General features: G+C 44.1%; 1 protein-coding gene across 2 annotated transcripts in view; it reads right to left on the bottom strand.

Moving 5' to 3' along the window:
• Positions 1 to 22,677, bottom strand: part of SPAG9 (sperm associated antigen 9) — a 1,094,694-nt gene that overhangs the window by 283,351 nt on the left and 788,666 nt on the right. For both annotated transcript variants that reach the window (XM_069200034.1, XM_069200033.1), the window contains exon 25: positions 20,778 to 20,949. In XM_069200034.1, the coding sequence (XP_069056135.1) occupies positions 20,778 to 20,949 (172 nt within the window). The remainder of the gene's footprint in view (positions 1 to 20,777; positions 20,950 to 22,677) is intronic.

Below are 22,677 nucleotides of genomic sequence, written 5' to 3' on the forward strand. Positions count from 1 at the left end.
ATATAGAAGCCATTGACAACTTTCTTCCAACAGTTCGAGAACATGACAAGAAAAGAATGGCAAATGATAAGAGAGCTGAAGAACAATCAAGAACTGATCATAAAACCGGCCGATAAGAGGGTTGAGATTGTTGCGTTGAAGTGAGGTGATTATCATTATCAGTGTATGGATCTTTTATCCAACATAAGATTCTAGAGACCACTGGTGGAAGACTCAACACCCAGACTCCGTAGGATGTGAATAGGGTTGAAGAGGCTGAGACCAACTTTTGGATATCAAAGAAAGAGGCAAAGTACCCACTGACAAAGAACCAAGAACACCTTATTTTTACTCTGGTCTCTTACTTAAGACAAGAGACCACCACCAGGGCGCCATATAGTTTCTGGCATTTGCTCCATCTTAGAGCCATTATCACAGTTCATAGATTTCTTTCTGCACCTCCTGGTTCATCGCACCCCATCCTACCTTAAAGACACAAAAGTTCTTCTGAGATACCTGAAAGATCAACATTTTGATCCAAGCTGTATTCTACTGGTAGTACTTAACAGTGAAAGTCTCTGCACCAGTCTTCCACAACATGCCACACTGCAGACTGTTAAAGACATACTCTTCAAAGAGGAAGGGCACTGTAATACCCCTCATCACTTTGTGTTAGAGTGTTGCAAAGTAGTGTTAAGTGATTTTTTTTTTATTTGAAGGGCAACCCTACCTCCAGACGCATTAAACATCTATGGGTAGCACATTTGCACATAGCCTGGCAGGCTTATATGTGAGTTCCATTGAAGACCTTCACTTACTGAATACGTGAAAACCATACAGACAGAGGATCCAACTTTCAAAATGATTCATAGATGATATTCTGATCATCTGGAAAGGCCCTACCGATTCTGTATCAGAATTTCTAGGTTAGCTGAGCACGTGGAAAATCATTAAATCAGGAGACTGAACTGGCCAAAACCTTATTTTGCACATAAAAAGAAAAATAATCTACAAGACCATTTAGAACACACATGCCCAGTGGTAGTCCCAAATAAATAAATAAATAAATCTATCTGGGGTGTACAACCTACTGGCCAATACCCATATGGCTCATGCAGCATTTGCCACCTTATGAGAGCAACAAAGAGTTTACAGCTGGAGGAACATCTTATATGGACTTTGAGAAAGCATACTAATTGCAACTCGACTCATTTAATGTACATGATGATCTGCCCATTTAAATTGATGTACATTGGGATAACCAGGAGAAAAATAAGTCAGCATAGAGGAACACTGAATTCATATTAGGTGCCGGAGAAGTAAAAGAAAAATGAGCAGTCATTTTTTAGCTGCAAAGCAGACAGACAACGAATTGGAATGGTTGGCTTTAGAGATGCTGAATGTAGAAAGTGAGGATGCAGACCAGATCCTGTTCCAAATGGAACAGAGATGAGTGTACTGTCAGAAAACTTAGTGATATCATATTTTATTAGGACCAATATCAATTATTGGCAACCTCACGTTTTGACTTATATTGAGTTACAAAGGTGCTTTCCTCCTAGAGAGTCGCCTTATTAACAAGCTTTTGGACCCCATGATAACCTCAGGCACATGCCACTTACAACAGGAAGCTTAGATAATTTTTAGTCACCTTCATACCCACCTGGATGCATACCATTTTCTCACTATAAACCCTTCATGAATATTAATAACAATATTTAAGAACACCGAGAGATGTGAGTTTTGTACCAGAAACATGCTCCCTTATGACTTGTGTTTGTTGTTTCCTTTTTATTAAATTACATCTTTCTATGTGCCTATGAGCAGTTCTCTAGGTCCATTGTTCAGTGCTAACAGTTAGAGGGGGGATGATTGACAAACTTTTAGTAAACTTAGGTATTTTTTCAATGTTCCCGGTGCAACAACTTTTGACACACAGATAGATTGAGTCCGGCTGATTTAGCACTTCAGCAGCTGTATTTAGGGTGAGGTATAAGATCTGTTTAGCCACTATTTGGGCCGTCAGTAAGAAATGCAACCACGACTCGCTCTTTCAGATTTTTGAGTCCATTGTCAGTGCTTAGTGACACTAGACACGGGGCAATGGACAATTAGCATATTTCTGCCTTGTTTTGGTCTGTTTTCAAAAAGCTCTCCCAGTTTTTTTTTTTTTTACATCTTATATATTAAAACTCCTGCTCTATATAATTCAGTTTACCACCTGGTTTGAGAGATTTAGGAGCATTATTTAGGGCTACATGGGTAAGACTGTGTGTTTCTTTCATAAAAAAGGCATCCAAGCTTGGTTTAAAGAGACTAAGTCCATCATCAGTGTTTAGTAACACCATGCATAACGTGACTATCAACCTCGTTCTGCTGACATTTCGCCCATTTCCTAAAGCTGTTTTGAATACCACCTGTTTTTACTCAGTGCTAATGAAAACAGCATAGGGTATGAAAACAGCATATGGTATAAAAAGCTAGCAGCTCCAGCCATTGCTTCATGGCTCCTGGAGGGGCAAGACGTATGCACGTTACACGTAACACGCCTTATAAATAAGCGCCCAGCCCACCTCTTAGCTGAGTCTTAGATTTACCCTCTCCCCTACTTATTGTTTAATTTATTTTTTGTTTTTGGGCACCTGTATACATTTGGAGGCAGACAGTTCTGTAGTAACAACACTATAGTATATTTAAGGAGACTTGGCACATCTCTTACACACCCCACACACTTCCATAGGCACTTTTTCATCTTACCTGCTTATTTACTCTGTAGTTGGTGATGCTGTAAATTAATTCAGAATGGCTTTCTCCAGTTAATAACTCTAGTTTTCAAGTTTTGTACTTTACCTTAGTAAAAATGAAACATGTAGATCCATCAGGGATTTCTTGATATGTTTAAGATGCCTGAGCATTCGGAAGTATAGTTGCACACTTTGTAGGAAGTTGGCTCTCCAAATAGTGCACTAAAATTAAGTACACTAGGCAGAGAGTCCAGTAGATCCCCAATTGGTATTGCAGAGGCAAAAACTAATGCTCTATTTGAGGTAGTGTGGGTGAGCAGTAAGGCTTATCATAGGATAGTGCTTAGCATTTGTTTTATCACAGAGGCAATAAATGACACACCAGTCAAAGAATAAATCCGAGACCAATTTAGAAAAATAACAATTATTGTTATATGTATTTCAAACCCAAGAACTATATAATCAGGTAAGTAGACTAGCAGGCATAAATACTTTGCAGTTTCAAAAATAGACATTGTAGGAAGCCGGCTCTGTATATACTGTATCAAAATGAGATATGAGGGGCAGAGTCCAGGGGTTCCCCAAAGGCTTAACAGAGGCTAAAGTAGATGACATTAATGCTCTCTTTTGTGGTCGAGCAGTTAGGCTTATCAGAGGGTAGTGGAAAGCATTTGTTGCACACACACAGACAATAGAAGCACACACACTCAATGACTTAACTCCAGATCAATGGTTTTTATGTAGCAAATATATCTCTTGTTAACTTTTTTCGAGAACCACAAGATTCAAATTGCAGGTAAGTACATACATTAATTAGTATTTCACATATGTATCAATACCACTTTGAGTGGAATTGGTAAGTTGTACAGATCTTGAATAAATGGCAATAATCAGTTTTAAAAGCTGACGGTGCAATGTTTAGAACAGTTCCTGGGGGGAAGACAAGTTAGTATATTTGGAGGTAAGAACAACACTTACAGTTCCAGTTTCCAGGTGTTAGTAAATCCACTGGTTGGGGTTCAAGTTAACCCCAAACATCCACCACCAGCAAAACGGGGCCGGCCGAGTGCAGAGGTCCAAGGTGAGGCAAGTTTAACATGGGCTCCTAAAGAGCCTGGGGACACTCGGTTTCAGATCTGCTGGCCGGTAAGTATCCGCGTCTTTGGAGGGCAGATCTGGAAGTTTAGAGGAGTATTGGGGGGGGGGGGGGGGGGGGGGAGGAAGGGGGAGAGAAGGGCACAAGTAGGCACCAAAATCACACCCTCAGTGGCACTGGGGCAGCCGGGTGCAGGGTGCAAACAGAACATAGGCTCCCGCATGGTTTCCTATGGGGAAACTCAGGGGGTCACTTAGATACTGCAGACAGGGTCCACGGGGTCCGGAAAACCACAGGGTGAACAAGTAGGAGGGCCGCCTGCTGAATGTTGCTGCTCCAGAGGTTAGGTTCTCCAAGGCCTGGGGGCTGCAAGTGCAGTGTACCTGTTGGCGTTGTATATCTTCGTCCGGAGCTTTCGTGGTCAGGGGGTCCTCTGGATTCACACTGCAGGCATCGTCGTGGGGGGCCGGGGTGGTCAACTCAGGGTGGGCACTTGCTCGAAATCACCTGGGTGGTCAGGACTCGCAGATCCAGGGAGGCTCTGGAGTCCTTAGATGTAGTTTCTTCTTGGACAGAGCTGCTGTCCACATGAGCTCTTGGTCCTCTGTGATGCAGGCAGTCCTTAGAAGCTTAGCAGAGATCACTGGAACTGCAGGACAAGTAGTCCCCTTTTTTTGCAGGGCTTTTGAAGCAGGAGACAGGCCGGTATGGCTGGGGCCAAGTCAGTTTTCGTCTTCCTCCTTATCTGCTGGGGTTTCAGCTTAGCAGTCCTTCTTTCTTTTTGTGAAGTCACCAGGAATCGGACGACTTGGGTTCAGGGGAACCATTAAATCCTGGATTTAGGGGCGTTACAGGGGGTCAGAGGGCAGTAACCAATGGCTACTGACCCTGAGGGTGGCTACAGCCTTCTTGTGTCCACTCACTTTGGGGAGGGGAACACAACCCTAACCCTATTGACCCCTGTCCTTCAAACTAAGATGGAGGATTCTGTAGGGTGGGGGTCACCTCAGCTCTGGACACCTTAAGGCTCTCACCCCATGTGGCCAGAAACTCGTCTCTTAGTGGCAGGCTGGCACAGACCAGTCAGTCCTGCACTAGAGGGTTGGGTAAAAAATAGGGGGCATCTCTAAGATGACCTCTGGGTGCATTTTTTAATAAATCCCACAATGGTGTCAGTGGGGCTTTACTGTGCTGAGACGTTTGATACCAAACTTCCTAGTATTCAGTGAAGCCATTATGGAGCTGTGGAGTTCGAAATGTCAAACTCACCTGTGGTATAGTGCACCCTGCCTTAGGGCTGGAAGGCCTGCTAGAGGGGTGGCTTACCTATGCCACAGGCAGTGGTTTGTGGGCAAGACACCTTGAGAGGGGTGCCATGTTGACTCTGCCTTTTTCTCCTCACCAGCAGACACAAGCTGCAAAGGTAGTGTGTGCATGTGCTTGGTGTGGGGTGCCCCAGGGTGGCATAATACATGCTGCAGCCCTTGGGGACCTTCTTTGTCCACAGGGCCCTCAGTACCATGGGTAGCTTTTACAAGGGACTTATCTGGGTTGCAGGGGTGTGTGAATTGTGTAAACAAAGATACAGATTTTGAGAAATAACACTGGTGCTGGGGCCTGGTTAGTAGAATTCCAGCACACTCTCAATCAAAGTTGGCATCAATATCAGGCAAAAAAGTGGGGGGTAACAATGCCAATAAGGGCACTTTCCTACAGAGCCTTAGTGCAATTTTCGAAGTTCTCTCAATGTTATCCTATGGAGGAAAAAAATGTTCAGAAAACACAGGACTAACAACTCTATTATTCCATTTTCAGAAGAACTGTTCATCATTATAATAAACTTTGAGACAACTTATTCTGTTACACATGGACAGGCTGTACTACCACATTGGAATAGTGTAATTACTTCACTACAGCATTTGTTACATCTTCGTATATATCTATGCCTATGTTATAATTGTTTTTGAGTGCCTCACGTAGGTAATTCTAACAACTCTCAAAGCCAATCTCAAGGAGTTAAGGTAGGTACTGCACACTGATCAGAACCACACCAACAGGTCACACTGGGCAGCAGTGGGGCTGCCGGGTGGAGAGGTGCAGTAAGGCACCGGCTGCCTAATGGTTTCCTATGGGAGATTGACCCAATGACAGACTGCAGGCTCTGACTGGAAAGCCAGTCAGGAACAACAAACAGGTAAGGGAGTTGACTTGGGGTGCTCGGGACGTAGGTGCAGCTTTGGTCCTCTTTTCTATGCCCAGGGGAAACAAATGCAGGGGTGTCCTGTGAGTTGAGGCTTCAGATGTCGTGAAGGAGTCTGGCAGGTGAGGACCCAGGGTGGACTCGAGCTCTCAGGAGCCGGAGAACGTCGTTGGCACCAATGACCCACCTCAGTTGGGGTAAGAGGTGCAGTGGTTGCTCTAGGTGTCGGGGTTTCTCTCACCACCAGGCTGTGGGAGAGGAGGCTGCGTGCAGGATGAGTCCAGTAGGGGTGACACTCGGGTAGACTCAGGCTCAAGACAGCTAGAGAACACTGCTGACACCGTTGGTGGACTTCCCACCGGGTCAAGGTTGTGAGGTGTAGAGGTCACTTCAGCTGTCGGGTTTCCAGGCTGTAGAGTCCTTGCTGAATACTTTGTTGCTAAGCAGGTCCATCGCTCACAGGAGTCTGAGTCTTTTTTGAAGGCAGACACGCTTCCTGGGTTTCTTGAAGCTGCAGGACGAGTCTTTCTGTGCAGAGTCCTGTGAGGTTAGTAAGCAGGCTGGAAGGGCTGGCACCCGGTCAGCTGCTGCTTCTTCCTCTTCCTTCTGCGGGGTAGACCTAATACTCAAGAGGTGTTACAGGGAGTGCCAGACAGTAGCTTATGGGCTTACCAATGTTAGGGCGACTACACACTGGGAAGTGGGCATAACCCTAAACCTAGTGGCCTAACAGCTTGTAATGAGCGCTCCCCGCTTTTTCAGCGCGTAGTGAGCGTTGTCCATTTATTTCCTCCAGGGTCTTGTAAGTACTCCACTTTTGAAGCATTCCCAGAGCACTACAGTGTTGTGCCAACTACTTTGCAGCACTCCCCCCAGAGCAGCGCTCTCGGAGATGAGCGAGGGACATCGCAGATGCAAGGGAAGCCTAAGGTCGGAAGCCGCAAGCCCTGCCAACACTCACAGTCTCCCTTTCCGGAGCTCTCGGAATCCGGTGCAAGCCTTCCCTGAAGGTGAGAGGGGCCAGAAGAAGGAAGGAGACACACTCCGTCCCAGCAGGCATGGTCCTGACAAGAGATCAAGCAGGAGACATCCTGTGCTTGCAGTGAACCACAAGAGAGAACGCACTTTGTCCCAGCAGTGCCAGGTGAGACGGCGGGAGCAGCCTGCACCCGCAGTGAACCACAAGCTTGTCACCTGTTCCGTACCTCTTTAACAGGCACAGGGTCGGGAGACATTAAATGCGTGACAGACCAAAGGTCTGAAGAGAGGTGTGGGATTCCCTGATCCCACACCAATGCCCAGATATTGCATAAAGGAAGCGCCTTTCCTTGTCTCTGCATGGCCATGGAGTTCCCACTGCCATTACATGGTTCTGGTGGGGACCCATCTCAGGAATACCGTAAGTGCTGTAAAAAGAGAGCCAATGCTTTTGCGCTCTATGGTAGGATTTATGAATACATTTGTGGCAGCTGATTTGTAAGAAACTACCATAACTGTGCTAGTAGGAGCACAGAGGCACGAGGTCCTACATTATTTGTGCGTGACTTATGTGATGTTGCGAGACCAGTCTGCCTTGCCAGCAAGGTATTTGTGGCCTGAGATGAACATTTTAGTAATCTATGTACTATTGGTGCTATCCAGGGATACAATGGTCTTACACCCCCCCCCCCACAATGTTACTTTATATGCACTGTTGTGAGGATTTATGTGCCCTTTTGTTCAGTATCTGTTGCAGGTTATGCCCCAACACGTATGAGGGTATATGTTAGTGTTACCTTCCAGCGTCTAGGAACACAAATACCGACAGCATAAATTACATGAGTTGTACATTTATAATTCCTGCACACAATGGGCTTAATTATGGTATATGTTGCTTGACAATTGCAATACCAAGATAACATGTACTATACCAATGATCACATGCTATGCAGAGTATTTATGATTAATGTCATTTTGGTCCTATGTGATATGTAAAAAAGAAATATTTTCAGGTAATCCTGTGTGGAGTCTCTTTTGTGGTGCATTTATTGTGTCACTGATGTTAGTGTGTTAGGCAAATGATTTAACCATGACCACTGAAGGCTCTGCACCAAGCAACCAGGGGGTGATCACAGGATATCCTTGGTGTATAACTTACTAGCCCTGACTAGAGTGGTGGATATGCCAGGCTTAGTTGCATACCACAGTCAACCAGAAACCCCATTTCTAACAGCTTTCATCTGCTCAGGGTTGGCTGATGGACCCCAGTACCGGGTTTCTGAAGATGAGGAAGAGTTCAGCATTGGTAAATGGCACTGAGACCTTGATTGGTCATGGTACCAGAACCAGTTTCTAGAATAAGAAAAGGACTTTGGTTTGCTATGGCCCTTTTTTATTTTTTGGTGGCAAGATCTTTTGCGAGATCAGCCCCTTACAGATGACTTACCTGTGAGTGAAGGAGAACACTTGTGCATTTCCCTGTGGGTCTTAGCCAGAAACAATGTGGCCTTTCATTCCAGGATAGCTTTCACATGAATGGAGGTACAAGAATTCCCAGTTGCGGCATCACCCTCCAATCTGAACATGCAGTGGTCATGTAGATGTGAAAGGGACATTATTGTGTGTTACCTATGAAAAGGCTTGAAACTAGATTTTAGAGGAGATAATTTACCTAGTCATTGTTTAGTTCTGAAAAATATCATAGGGAGACAGCAGGCTATCTACATGCTGAAAAGGTAATGAAAAACAGGAACAGAATCAAGGGCATTGGTTGGCATCTAATATACTCCGCTGTAAGTCTGGAGGTGCAGATGTACCAACAAGGTACCATCTGGCAGTGGTGCAGAACTATTGCCCAAGAAAAGATTTCGAGACCAACCTGAAATATGGAAGCATAACTGATTAAATAAGAAATCTGCAGGAAGATGTCTCCAATAGAAAGTGCTTTTGAAAATATGGCTAAAAGAACATTTATTACAATTGTGGGGACTCTGGAAATGTTGACAGAAAGGAGTTCTTAGTAGATAAAAGGACTTTTGTACAGGGTAAGATATATCAAAGGACTGACAGTAAAACCAAACAATAGTTAAAGGGAATAAGTGGTCCTTTGTTATCTTCTCTAATACTAAACATTTCACCATTAATAAACTCAGGTTCCTGGGACAATAGGGTTGTCCGTCTGTTTCTAATTCAACTGTATAGCTGAAATTGCTTGAACCAGAATTCTGACTTGTGGATACTGTTTACAATACATTTACACAATAGACTCTGTGGACTGTTTTGAGTAAACCTAAGCTATAACTTCAAGAACTAAACTGCCAGGTTGAGCAACTGGAATTATTCTAATAGCCTTGAATTCCTAAACCCCAAGCACCGTGACACAAGGGAATGTTATGGCTTAGAATACCTCACTATGAAATAATATTTTACTGGATCCTTTCTTCTCAGAAATAAGTATATGATTATTGATTACAGGTTTGCTGAAATATTTAATTAAGAAAATTATGATAATTAGTTGATGGTGGTGCAAAAATGTGAAGTGATAACCGAGGAAGGTGAGGATGTTCTATGAAGTGCTTTCATGGGCCTACTGAGTGGCATTTGGAGCTCAAACTGGAGGCTGTCCTGATGTGTACCAGATGTGAGACTCTTTGTAATGTGCAAATTCAATTAAATACTTCAACATCATCTGGCTACTTTACAATAATTGGTAATGATGTGGTCTAGGAGCTCTGCAGTGCACTAGAAGGAGAAGATCAGGCTAAACTAGGTGGCACAGCTGCACTAGGATCAAATGTGCGGATCGTAAGGCTGGTTCTTAGGTGGACTACAGCTATGTAGTCAGAGGCAGTGCTGAGTGGCATCCTGTGGCTGGAAAGAAGTCTACGGACTGAATCTCTATCTTCTGTAGAGTCTGTGATTGCTAACCGCTTGTGTCATAGGCACAAGTGACAAACTGGTAGCATTATACTCCATTTAGTAAACAGCAGGCATGCAGTGGAGATTTGTGCTGACCCAATGTGCTAGTGGTGATTCAGATGCATTATGTTTTAACATTCATTTTTATTAATTTGAAACATATTGTTGCTTACGCAGGCATGCACACAGGTATTTGGTAGTTAGCCCTACCAGAAAGGTCTGATCTTTTTTTACGTTGCTTGAGTATGACATACATTGCACCTGAAGGTATCTTCAGCTCTTCAGTGGAATTCCTGGTTATAGTTTTTACAAAATGCTATTTTGGAGGCAAAACCATTTTGCCAGATTAGAAAGAGTGCTGGTGACTGTCTGAAAAGTAGTTAACTGTGATAAAAGAAAAATGCAAATTCCGTTATGCGTCTATTCACTAATCAGGTTATGTGGTGAGTGGATAAAGTGTGAAGGCCAGACAACTTCCATTCAGTCTATAATGGAGGCAATGGAGTCTAAGAACAGGAATAGGTATTATACCTTTTGTAAACTGCATACCTTAAATTTCAAAAGTAAAGCCAAAATAATAGTTATTATGAGGTATTAGGAATAGAAAGGAGTTGACTTAACTGGAAGGGGTATATTTATTTTACATGTAATTTAACAGTTAACTTGAAGAATTTAGTGTCATAAAGAAGAAAATGGGAGAAGCTCTAGGGTTAGGGATGTCTGAACAAAAGATTTTACGTGAAATTACAATTATTAGGAGTACTTGCAACAACTGTCAGTTTATTGCAAAAAAGAGCAGGCAGGTGATCACAAAAGTATTTCAGCCCACCTTGTTGAAAGAACCCAAATTAATGTAGAGCTGAAGAGAAAAAGTTTTATTGGAAGCCTATTGAACAACTTATAAGGAAAATGTTACTTACCATGTGACATCTGTTTGTGACATGCAGTGCTGTAGATTTAAATGCTTTGCGTAAGTCTGCCATCTAGAGTTGAGCTTTTTCTTTGAAGAAGGTTTTCGAGTCACAAGATCGAGTGAGTCCTCCTCTCGGTAATACTGTGCATGGGCATCGAGTCCTTTGATAGATTGTTTTCCCGCAGGCGGGTGGTGTAATGAGTGTGTACGTGTGTACATAGATAGATCTACAAGTTACTTACCTTCGGTAACTAAATATCTGGTAGAGACATATTTTAGTTGAAGATTCCTTATCATAGAATTTCCCCCAGGCGTCAGACTAGATCCGGAGATATTTCTTCTAGCAAAACCCTTGCGTGTCGGTCGACTCCACGGGTATCATAGGTGTCGTGGTTGCCGTGATAACGTCAGGAGTAGTTTTATAGACGCTTCCCTCATGCAGTGACATCAGTTCTTTTCTTTGTGCGCCATGCGCTGATCCGGGGAACAGCTACCCTGGCTATTTTTGGGCTGAATTCAACCATTTTGTCGAGTTTTTTCGGTGCGACTTTGGTGAGTAGAGGATGTCCGCGAAGACTGGGTTCAAGCCATGCGAGGACTGCCAGCGGACGATGTCGGTGATGGTACAGCAACAGCTATAGGCCCCCAGGGAGGAAGGAGGGCATATTTGAATCTACAGCACTACATGCCAAGTACTGATGTCTACTGGGTAAGTAACATTTTCCGTTCTAGGGCCTGTGTAGCTGTAGATTCACATGCTTTGCATAGACTTTAAGCAGTCCTCTCCAAATAAGTGGTGGTGAGCCGAGTTAAAGCAGCTTGACATAATGTCCTAAGTACTGCATGTCCAGCATTTGCTTGTTGATGAGCTAACACATCTACACAGTAGTGTTTAGTAAAGGTGTGTGGTGTATACAATGTAGAAGCTTTACATATGTCTGCAATTGGTATGCTACCTAAGAATGCAATTGAAGCTCCTCTTTTCCTAGCAGAATGAGCTTTAGGAGCTACTGGCAACTGTCTTTCAGCTTTAAGATAACAAGTCTGAATACGTTTCACTATCCAGCTGGCTAATCCATTTTTTGAGCAAGAATTACCCTTGTGAGGTTCTGAAAATGCTACACAAAGTTGTTTTGACTTTCTAAAATCTTTTGTTTTGTCTATATAATACATGAGAGCTCTTCTAAAATCAAGGGTGTGTAGGGCTCTTTCAGCAACTGAATCTGGTTTGGAAAGAAAACTGGCAAATCCACTGACTGATTGATATGAAAAGGTGAAATTACCTTTGGTAGGAATTTTGGATTTGTCCTAAGAACTAATTTGTTTTATGAATCTGAAAGAACGGTTCTTCTAAAGTGAAAGCTACAATTCCACTTACTGTTCTTAAAGAAGTTAATGCTACTAAAAAAACACAACCTTTCATGATAAGAACTGGAGGCACCAGAATGTATGGGTTCAAAAGGTGGGCCCATACATCTTGTGTTTAAATTCCATGCAGAAGCTGGAGGAACTGTAGGTGGGATTACTCTCTTAAGTCCCTCCATAAAAGCTTTAATAACAGGAATTCTAAATAGAGAAATACTGTAGGAAACTGGTGCTTGTTGCACTTATCACCCCCCCCCCCCAATTTGTGCATGATATTGATGCTGACTTGACAGAGTGTGCTGGGATCCTGCTAACCAGGCCCCAGCACCAGTGTCCTTTCCCTAAAAATGCATTATTGTTTCCACAATTGCCACACCTCTGGCATCCAGATAAGTCCCTTGTAAAAGGTACCAGTGGTACCAAGGGCCCTATGACCAGGGAGGGGCCCTAAAGTTCTCTGTAAGGAAATGCCTCCTTGGCATGGTTATCCCCTGACTTTTTTCCTTTTGTTGATGCCAGTTATTATTGAAAGTGTGCTGGGACCCTGCTGCTAACCAGGTCCCAGCACCAGTGTTCTTTCCCTAAACTGTACCTTTGTTCCCACAATTGGCACAGCCCTGGCACCCAGATAAGTCCCTTGTAAATGGTACCTCTGGTACCAAGGGCCCTGTGGCCAGGGAAGGTCTCTAAGGGCTGCAGCATGCCCACCTCACACTGCCTGTGGCATAGGTAAATCACCCCTTTAGCAGGCCTTACTTTGGTAGGGTAGGACCCAGTCTTTATATTTTGTAGCATACAAAGAGTCCTTAACTTTGACATCCCTAGATGCAGGTAAGGGGTGAGGTTGAGTTCCACCACCATCTCATCTGTGCTAGACATTATTTCTCTAAAAGTTGTGATTACTTTTTAAGAATCTAAAACCTACTTCTAGAACTTAAATCCAAACTTTTACAAACTTTTAAACTCTAAAAGAAATGCTAACAGGGACTTACACAATACTCTAGCAGGACTTTTAAAAATTTAGAAAAATAGCTCAAATTTAAAAAATCAGTTTCTAATGACAATTTTTGGAATTTAGTCGTGTGATCAGGTATTGGCCGAGTAGTCCACAAATGCAAAGTCTTAGATCCCACCGCTGATCCACCAATGTAGGAAGTTGGCTCTATCAAAGTAAGAAATAGTGTGCACTGAGTCCAATGGTTCCCCTTAGAGGTGGTATAGTGGTAAAATTTGATAATTCTAATGCTCTATTTTGTGGTAGTGTGGTTCAGCAGTAGGCTTATCAGAGGCTAGTGTTAAGCATATGTTGTACACACACAGTCAATAAATGAGGAACACACACTCAAAGACTTAACTCCAGGCCAATAGTTTTTATATGAAAAAACATTTTTTTTAAATTTATTTTAGAACCATAAGATTCAAGATTTGAAGTAAATACATAAAATGCAAGGTACTCCACACAGGTAAGTAAGGAACTTTGAATTAGAGCAGTAACATACACAGTTTTAGTTCAAATGACAATAATTTATTTTAAAAGTGGACAGATGCAAAAATCAACAGTTCCTGGGGGAGATAAGTATTGGTTAGTTCTTCAGGTAAGTAAGGCACTTACAAGTTCAAGTTCCTGGGCATAGGTAGCCCACCATTGGGTGTTCAAGGCAACCCCAAAGTCATCGCACCAGCAACACAGGGCAGGTTAGGTGCAGAGGTCAAAGGAGGGCCCAAAACACAAAGGCACCAGTCCGCCAACATGTAAGTACCTGCGTCTTCAGAGGGCAGACCAGGGGGGTTTGGTAGAGCACTGGGAGGGGGGAGAGGGCGGGGGGAACACAAGTAGGCACACAAAACACACCATCAGTGGCACAGGGATGGCCGGGTGCAGTGTGCTTAACAGGCGTCAGGTTTTCAATAGGAATCAATGGAGGGACCCAGGTGTCGCTCTAGAGGTGCAGGCAGGGCACAGGGGGGTTTCTCGGGCCAGCCACCAACTGGGCTAGGCAGAGGGACGCCTGATGATCACTCCTGCGCTGGAGTTCAGTTCCTTCTGGTCCTGGGGGTTGCGGGTGCAGTGCTTGGTCCAGGCGTCGGGTTCTTTGTTCCAGGCAGTAGCAGTCAGGGGGAGCCTCTGGATCCTCTCTGCATGCGTCACTGCAGGGGTCCAGGGGGGTCGTCTCGGGTTACTCATGAGGTCGCAGTCGCCTCGGAGTCCTACCTGTAGTGTTGGTTGTCTGGTGCTCGAGTCGGGTGCAGAGTGTGAAGTCTCACGCTTCCGGCGGGAAGAGTGAAGTCTTTGAAAGTTGTAAGAAAGTTGCAAAGTTGTTGCCGTTTTTTAACAGTGCCGCTGTTCTCAGGGGTTTCTTGGTCCTTTGGGATCAGGGCAGTCCTCTGAGGCTTTAGAGGTCACTGGTCCCTGTCGGATGTGTCGATGTGCAGGTTCTTTGGGTCTGGAGACAGGCCGGTAGGGCTGGGGCCAAGTCAGTTGTTGTCTCCGTCGTCTCTGCAGGGCTTTCAGGTCAGCAGTCCTTCTTTGTGTAGGTTGCAGGAATCTGATTTCCTGGCTTCTGGGTCACCCCTAAATACTAAATTTAGGGTTGTGTTTAGGTCAGGAGGGCAGTAGCCAACAGCTACTGTCCTGGAGGGTGGCTACCAACCAAGACGGAGGATTTCTAAAGGCAGTGGTCACTTCAGCTCAGGGCACCATTAGGGGCTGTCCTGACTGGTGGGTGACTCCTTGTTTGACTGGATCTGGAGATTTTTCTTCGAGCAGTACCCCTGCTCGCCATTAGGTGGCGTCATTGGCACAGTGATGACACAGTAGTAGTATATATGCGCCACCCCGGCGGACTGAAATCAGTTTCTTTTCACAACTTTTCCAAGTGTCATTGGCACCGTGATGACAGAGGTCGTATATAGGTGCCACTCCAGCGCGCTGACATCAGTTTCTTTTCACAACTTTTCCATGCCAGTAACACACAACCATGATGAACACTGAGAATGGTGCACCAAAACTAGGGCCTTTAAAGGGAAGTATTAGTCCCTCGAAATCAGTTTGCAGCGCGGGGGGATGAGCAGGTTGGTAAGGAATCTGCAACTATAATAAGTCTCTACCAGATATATCGTTACCAAAGGTAAGTAACTTGTACATCTGATAGAGCCTTTTAGTTGCAGATTCCTTACCTTAGAATAGATACCCGAGCAATACCATCCCTGGTGGTGGGCTGCGAACTAAGATCACACCAAAAAGTCCTGCAGGACCGAACAGCCAAAATAGTCGTCTCTGCAGACCTGACTGTCCAGGCAGTCATGCTTGGTGAACGTATGTAAAGAAGCCCGCGCTGAGGCCTGACAGATATCCACTGGAACTTTAGTTCCCACTGCAGAGCCCACATATGCCATCTAGTATGTTGGACCAGCAGGATAAAGGAGGCCATGAAGCCCAGCAGCCTCAGAGTAATTCTCACCAAAATCCAGGATAGAGGCTGGAACATCGGTTTCATAGCTTGAACAACCTGGACTTGCTTTTCAGGAGGATTAGCCTGAAACTGCACTGTGTCCAGAACAGCTCTGATGAAAGGGGAGCGTCTGAGAGGGAGTCATGTGTGACTTCGGCACATTTATAGTGAACCCCAGCGAATGTTTGAGGTTTGCGTAGTCTGGAGGTGTGAGACAACTTTCCGGGACGTGTCCACCTTCAACAGCCAGTCATCGAGGTAGGGGAAGACTGGAACCCCTAACCTGCGCAGATGAGCTGCAACCACTACCATCACTTTTGTTGAGCACCCGAGGGGCGCTGGTAAGGCCAAAGGGGAGCACGGTGAACTGAAAGTGCTTGTGACCTACAACAAATCGTAGGTAAAGTCTGTGGGCCGGCAGGAGGGGAATGTGTTAATAGGCGTCCTGCAAGTCCAACACTACCAATTAGTCTCCAGGGTCTAGGGCAGAAAGGACCTGAGCTAGGGTTAGCATCTTAAACTTCTCCTTCTTGAGGAAGAGATTGAGGGACCTGAGGTCTAGGATAGGGCGAAGGCCCTTGCCCTTTTTGGGCACCAGAAAGCAGTGGGAATAGCAACCACAACCTACTTCTGGCACAGGGACCCTCTCTCTCTCTCTCTATGGCTCCCCTGGTCAGGAGAACCTTGACCTCCTTTCGGAGAAGTACCAAATGATCCTCCGATAGATGATTGAATGATGGTGGCATGGCTGGTGGGGAAGTCTCGAAAGGGAGAGAGTAGCCCCTTTGGATGATCTGTAAAATCCACCTGTCCATGGTAATGGATTCCCAGTGAGGCAGGTGATGGCTAATCCTGCCGCCAACTGGTTCTGGATGCCCCAACGGACTAGAAAGGTTTAGAGGCAGAGGAGGGGATAGGATGGGGTGGACTGGGTGGTCACCTGACTCCCTGATCCCCAGGCTTGTTGGATCCTGCCTCTGCGCAGGGGCTGTACAGCAAGCGCGGGTCGGTGATCCAGTGGAAATGAACACACTAGCCTGCTCTTTCCATAGCCTCGAAAGGAGCAAAAGGCAGACTAATGGGGACGAGGAGAAGCTGCAAGGCCAAAGGACCGAGCCCTAGCCCAGGAATCCTTAAAACACTTGAGCGCTGAGTCCGCCTTATCTCCGAAGAGACGAATGGCAAAGGGAATGTCCATCAAAGATTGCTGGACATCCCCCGAAAAGCTAAACGTCCTCAACCAGGCGCGGCATCTCAATGCCACCTTCGATGCAACCGATCTGCCCAGTGAGTCAGTCGTATCCAGTCCACAACGTATCATGAACTTGGCTGCGTCTCTGCCATCACAGGTTTGGAGAGAAAGTTTTAGGCCTCCTCCGGAACTCGAGGCAGCATGTGCGCGACCGTATCCCAGAGAGTACGGGAACAGCAGCCCAAAAGGCATGTGGTGTTCACGGACTGCAGTGCCAGACTAGCAGAAGAAAATATCTTCTTCCCCAAAGTGTCCAGTCTTTTTGATTCGCTGTCCAGGGGAGTGGTAGGGAATGCACCAGAGGATGATGAAGCCTGGGTGACAAGGCTCTCAGGCGTAGGGTGTTGGGTAAGTAATTTTGGGTCAGTCGGCGCAGGCTGAGGGCGGCGGTCAACCGTCCTATTCACAGGAGTTCCTGTGATGGGTTTGGACCAGGTCCCCAGTAGGACGTCCATAAGTGCTTCACTGAATGGAAGGAGGGGTTCTGAGTTGGAGGCCCTAGCGTGAAGCATTTTGGTCAGGAGGTTAGTCCTGAACTCCAAGAAGGAAGCTTGAGGTCCAAAAACCTCCGCAGCCCTTCTCACTATCATAGAATAGGACACTCCCTCCTCCATAGCCACGGTAAGGGGAGAAAGCATGCCAGCATCAGGGGAGGTGTCCAACCCACTGACATCGCCTAAATCCTGTACCCAGTCTATGTCTGGGTCAAGCTGGTATTCTAAAGGGACCAGCGACCTCTCTACACTATCCATGTACCCATATCCATAGAAATAGGGGTTAGGATCAACCCTGGGCACAGGAGAGCCCATGGAAAACAGAATTGTCGTTGAGCGACGTCTTTCCGGTTCATCGGGGATAAGTATAAGGTTGATGTTGATTGTGGACCCAATCGGCACCGGGAGCGTTGATGTCTGACTCGACACCGGGGAAGGTCGTGATGGCACGACCGGCATCGGGACAGATCCAGAAGCAGATCCTGAGGTGCCCTCTGGAGTCAGGGCGAAGCCGTCGACTTGGAACCCGAGGGGTCTTCTCCAACTCCCCAGAGCCCGAAGGCACCGAGGGTGGGTTGGGCTGCCCAAATATGAGGTGAATGGCCTCACAGAATTCTTTAAGCTGGGCGGGGGTGGCACCGGCTCCCGGAAAATTGGGGAGGTGCGGAGCAGACTCAGAGTGAGGCTCCGTAGACAGAGGCCTAGAGCGTCGATGCTCTTCCCGCGTCGCGCAAGTGACCGGGTGAAGTCAAAGAATATTTCGCCTTTTTTTTTTACTTCTTCTTACCTGAATGTCCAGATGACTTGGACGAAGATGAGTGGTGATGACTGTGACCGGTCTCCTGACCTTCCTCTCAAACGGGATCGGGAACGACGCAGAGTCGAGTGTTGGGCCGCCATGAGCTTTAGGGACCACTCCCTCAAAGCTTTCGGGTTCATGGCCCGACACTCAGAGCAGAACTTCTGGTTGTGGTCGTGCTCCAAACACCAGAGGCACACGAGGTGTGGATCAGTCACCGCCATCATGCAGTGGCAGGAGTCGCAGGGCTTGAAGACGGTTTTACGGGACATCCCTCGAAGCAAACCAAAACTCGTCAAAAAAGAGTTTGACAAAAATGTCTTAGTTAGTAAAAAAATTAATGGGGTAGCTCTTCTCAAAAACTGCGCATAGGCTGGCGCAGAAAGAAAAGAACTGATGTCAGCGCGAAGGTGGCGCCTATATATGACTGCAACATCATCACGATGACCACAACGCCAATGACACCCGCGGAGTCAACCGACGCCATCTAACAGCGAGCAGGGATACTGCTCGAAAAACTATTTCCAGATCCAGTCTGATGCCTAGGGAACTTTTAAGATAAGGAATCTGCAACTAGAAGTCTCTAGCAGGTAAGCATTCTATATTCCAGTTCCTCACCTAATAGCACGGAGAATCTAACAAGCCAGAAGGAAGATACATAATTTTGATCATGGTTCAAATTGTGTATTTTGACACTGTAATGATGGAGGGTGAAAATGAATAGGATCAGTTATTCAACCAGGTGCTGCTAGAGAGTTACTACAGTGTCTATCGTTGGGTCAATTAAGAACTCATTAGTCCTCACAGGGATTCACAAGGCTCAGACTTTTGACAATTTAAAAAACAATACGTTTGTCAAAGCTTGGTATACACTATTTGCGAATCAACAGTTTTGAAAGGTAGCGACTCTAAACAAATCATTATTTTGAAATTACATTTTAGCAGACAAACACTGGTAACAACTACTGCAGTAATTAATATTGTTTTACAAGAGGGTCCATGATAAACACCAAAGACATATGTAAATGACTTGATAAGTCATTTAGGTATAGGTCGAACTGAAGAAGAGAGAGATGATATTACATAATTATTATGTAGTTATTGGCTCAGTGGTTAAATCAATACTTCTACCAGAGCTGCACTAGTGTCAGAGCTGAATCTGTTGGTTGTGCATACATGCTGTCTGTGCGCAACAATGACAGGACCAGAAGGAAAGACAGACTAGCCAAAGAGATTTTAAGCGTCATTATGGAAAAGCCAACTTCTATAATGTCAGCATTCTAAAAACATAGATATTTACAGCTGAGATCAGACTTGAAAGCTGATGTAAAACATATAAAGACAATCTTCGACTCACATCAAGAACAAAAAAAAAATATCTAGATTTGGTACTAAGTGCAGAAATAAGGCAGATGAGACTAAGACATAAAAGTGGTGTTAATAGGAAATTCTGGGAAGGGCTTGTATCTCTCTTTGTCAAGGTCTCCTCTGCTGATATAAGGTGGGAAAAGGGTTCCTGAAAACAAAATGGGGTGAGAAGATGACACTGCACAGTCAGGTTTGTTTGCACAATTCTAGTTTTCTTAAATATATCATTTTTAGCTAGAATAAAATAACAAAAGATAAGTTGTGCTATTTTTTGTAGGATGGTTCTTATTGGCCTTCTACAAAAAATATATTGAAAACATGTATAATCAGTTAGTCATTATTTGACAAATTTACTTTGGAGTAATTTAGCATAAACTATAGATTTAAAAATCTTATAAGTCAAATGTGACTTAATATGAACAGCACAATGAAGTGGTGGACTGATTTATACAGAAACTAAGATACAAGAGGCAGCAATGTATACTTCCAACATAGTTAGCAGGTGTAAAGTATTTTCGATTATGCAAATGGTAATTTTCGCTGTTAAAGCTATAAACAAATAGGTTCCCTAAACTTAAGGGGAAAAAAATCAGTCTTTTGCAGGGCTGTATTTTGATTTTAAAAGGTCCATGTGTGTTACATTTCTTTTTCAGACTGGTAAATGAGTTGTGTTAAGCTGATTTATCTTCATTTACAGACATTTTTGAGAAAACAGCAGCACTGGAGATTCTAGGGGGAGTTTGAATTTATGAAATTATGAGGTCAGTGCTTTGAAGTTGCTGGGAGCAACTTTGAAATGCTGTGGGAAAAGATTTGTTTTAAAAAGAGAGGGTTTCGAACATGTCTTTTGTTCCAACAATTAATATTTGAGCACCAACTGCTTGAGATGTGAATAGTCTAAGTGTAACTCTTCGAATAGTCTTTATGAAATGTCACAACATACAAAATAAGTATGATGGCTAAACGTCTATGATTAAATCCAGTATCACATACAAATATTATTTCTGAGCTAAGATTACATGTATGTTGCATGAAAAACTCATTGCAATGTTAAAGAAAAAAATATTTAAGTGTCTATCGAAGCCACGATACAAAGTATTCACCCATGTACAGTGCAAATGACTGAGACACCTTCAATATTATATTATTTTTACAAAGTAAAACCTACTGTGATCCATCATGATCAATTTAATTGTTACTTCAAAATAAATATCTTACCTAACATCTTGCTTACATAGGGTTCGATATCCACATCTTGTAAATGCTGATAAGTGTGTGCATGATAAAGGCGAAGTGTAGAATCCAGACGAATAGAAACCCAAACACCATCACCCACCCAGGCCAGTTGTCTCACTTGACTTTCTTTCCTTGGATGTGCATCAAACGATTTCTAGAAAATTAATTTTATATCATTTCAGGGAGAAAAACTTTGAATTTCTTGGTGTAGGTCTGTTTTTTGAGACAACATTAAATACATTATAAAATCCGGAAGAAAACGTTACTCAACTTCAGTAATGATCTTTCTTGAGAAAACGTTACTCGCCTTCAGTAATGATCTTTCTTGAGGCTACTCTATCTTCCCAAAGATTCCTCACCTTAGAAATATCCCCAGTCACCAGACTGGATCCAAACACTTTTCCTCTTTCCACACAAATAAGTATACTTGCTGTCTTAATTTACCCAAGACCTCTTGAGTGATCATTCAATGTTAATCTTTTTCCAAATAAACCATTTGGTTTGCAATGTTTGGGTCCTTTATGCTTTTTTTATCTGTAAGTCCAGGCTTATACCAAATCACAGTCTTTATCACAGACTCTACAACAGACAGAACTATAGAGCAGGTCAATATTTTCAAAAATCTTACCAACAAGTTAGGAATCCTGAAGTTTCTAGATGTAGTCACCTCTTGAACCATGTAACATGACCCCTATCTTGCTCTATAAACCCCTCCATTTTGTGAGTCCCCATTCTATGACTAGACTGTAACCACGAAAACAAGCACTGGCTTTGCTGACTTTGCCAATGCTTTTTTGTCTTGTTGTACAGTATGGTGAAAAGGTGTGGAAATATAAAAAGCCTCTGAAATCAAGTAGATGCCATTTCCTATTTATTTACTATTCTGAGATGGATTGGTAAACTTAAAATAAAAAAACTGAAGTAGCGTAAAAGTACTTTTAATGCAGACAGGCTGGTAGCAAATTTGCTGCTTGCTCCACCACCAAAAAAATACCAAAGGAAAAAATTAATAATAATAAATAATTAAAAGAAAACAAAAAATCTGTGGTTAGGGAGAAGAGGGCAGCAGCATAGAGCGAGATGGTGAAGTAGCACTCGGGAAAGAAGATGGGAGGGAGGAGGAAGTAGCACTTGAGGGAGAAGCACACACGTAAGAATGCATGCTAGGGAGGGTACGAGAAGCACACAAGCGAAAGAGAAAGCAACACGGACGGTGGTCGGGGGGAGAGAAACACACAAGGAAGACAGCTGTAACACACATGCACTCTCAAGGCGTGCTTAACCAAAAATAAAAAGGTAGTGCCTGGAAAGTAAGAAGTGGAAGGGCACAAGTACTGAAACTATGCTTCAAAGGAGGGACAAACACAAGAAGAGGAAGGAAAGCTGACAGAAGCTAACAAATAAAAATCAAGCAAATGAGTGACCATAAAGCCAACCATGTATAAGCAATGGACAACGCTGAAGCCTAGTGCGAGCGGACAAGAGGGTTTTTCGCAACTAGAGAGCTTACACAGTCTGTCAGGTGAGATCTAAAAGGAGGTTTCAAGGCTTGTACCGGTTCCCAGTATGACCACTGAGAGAATAGAGATTAACCCTTAACTACGGGTTGAACAAATCCTGACCAATCAAGATTTGAATCATGATGAATCGTCTCCCTCTGCCATGTTTATAATAGCTAGATGGGTTGATGTGGCCCCTTTTCTGGTTTCTGATTGGTAGGTGCGGTTTTTGCACTATCTTTCTACAAAAGAGTAAACTCCAACCTTTTTTCCATTAGGCAAAGGGGTCATGGTGTGACTGGGACATCAAATATCCACATGTTCTGTTTAAAAAGGGAAAATGACAAGAGAGGTCCTGAAGCCCTTAGTCAGATTTTGGATTT

This window comes from Pleurodeles waltl, chromosome 7 (genome assembly GCF_031143425.1).
Source record: "Pleurodeles waltl isolate 20211129_DDA chromosome 7, aPleWal1.hap1.20221129, whole genome shotgun sequence".
Classification (NCBI taxonomy): domain Eukaryota; kingdom Metazoa; phylum Chordata; class Amphibia; order Caudata; family Salamandridae; genus Pleurodeles; species Pleurodeles waltl.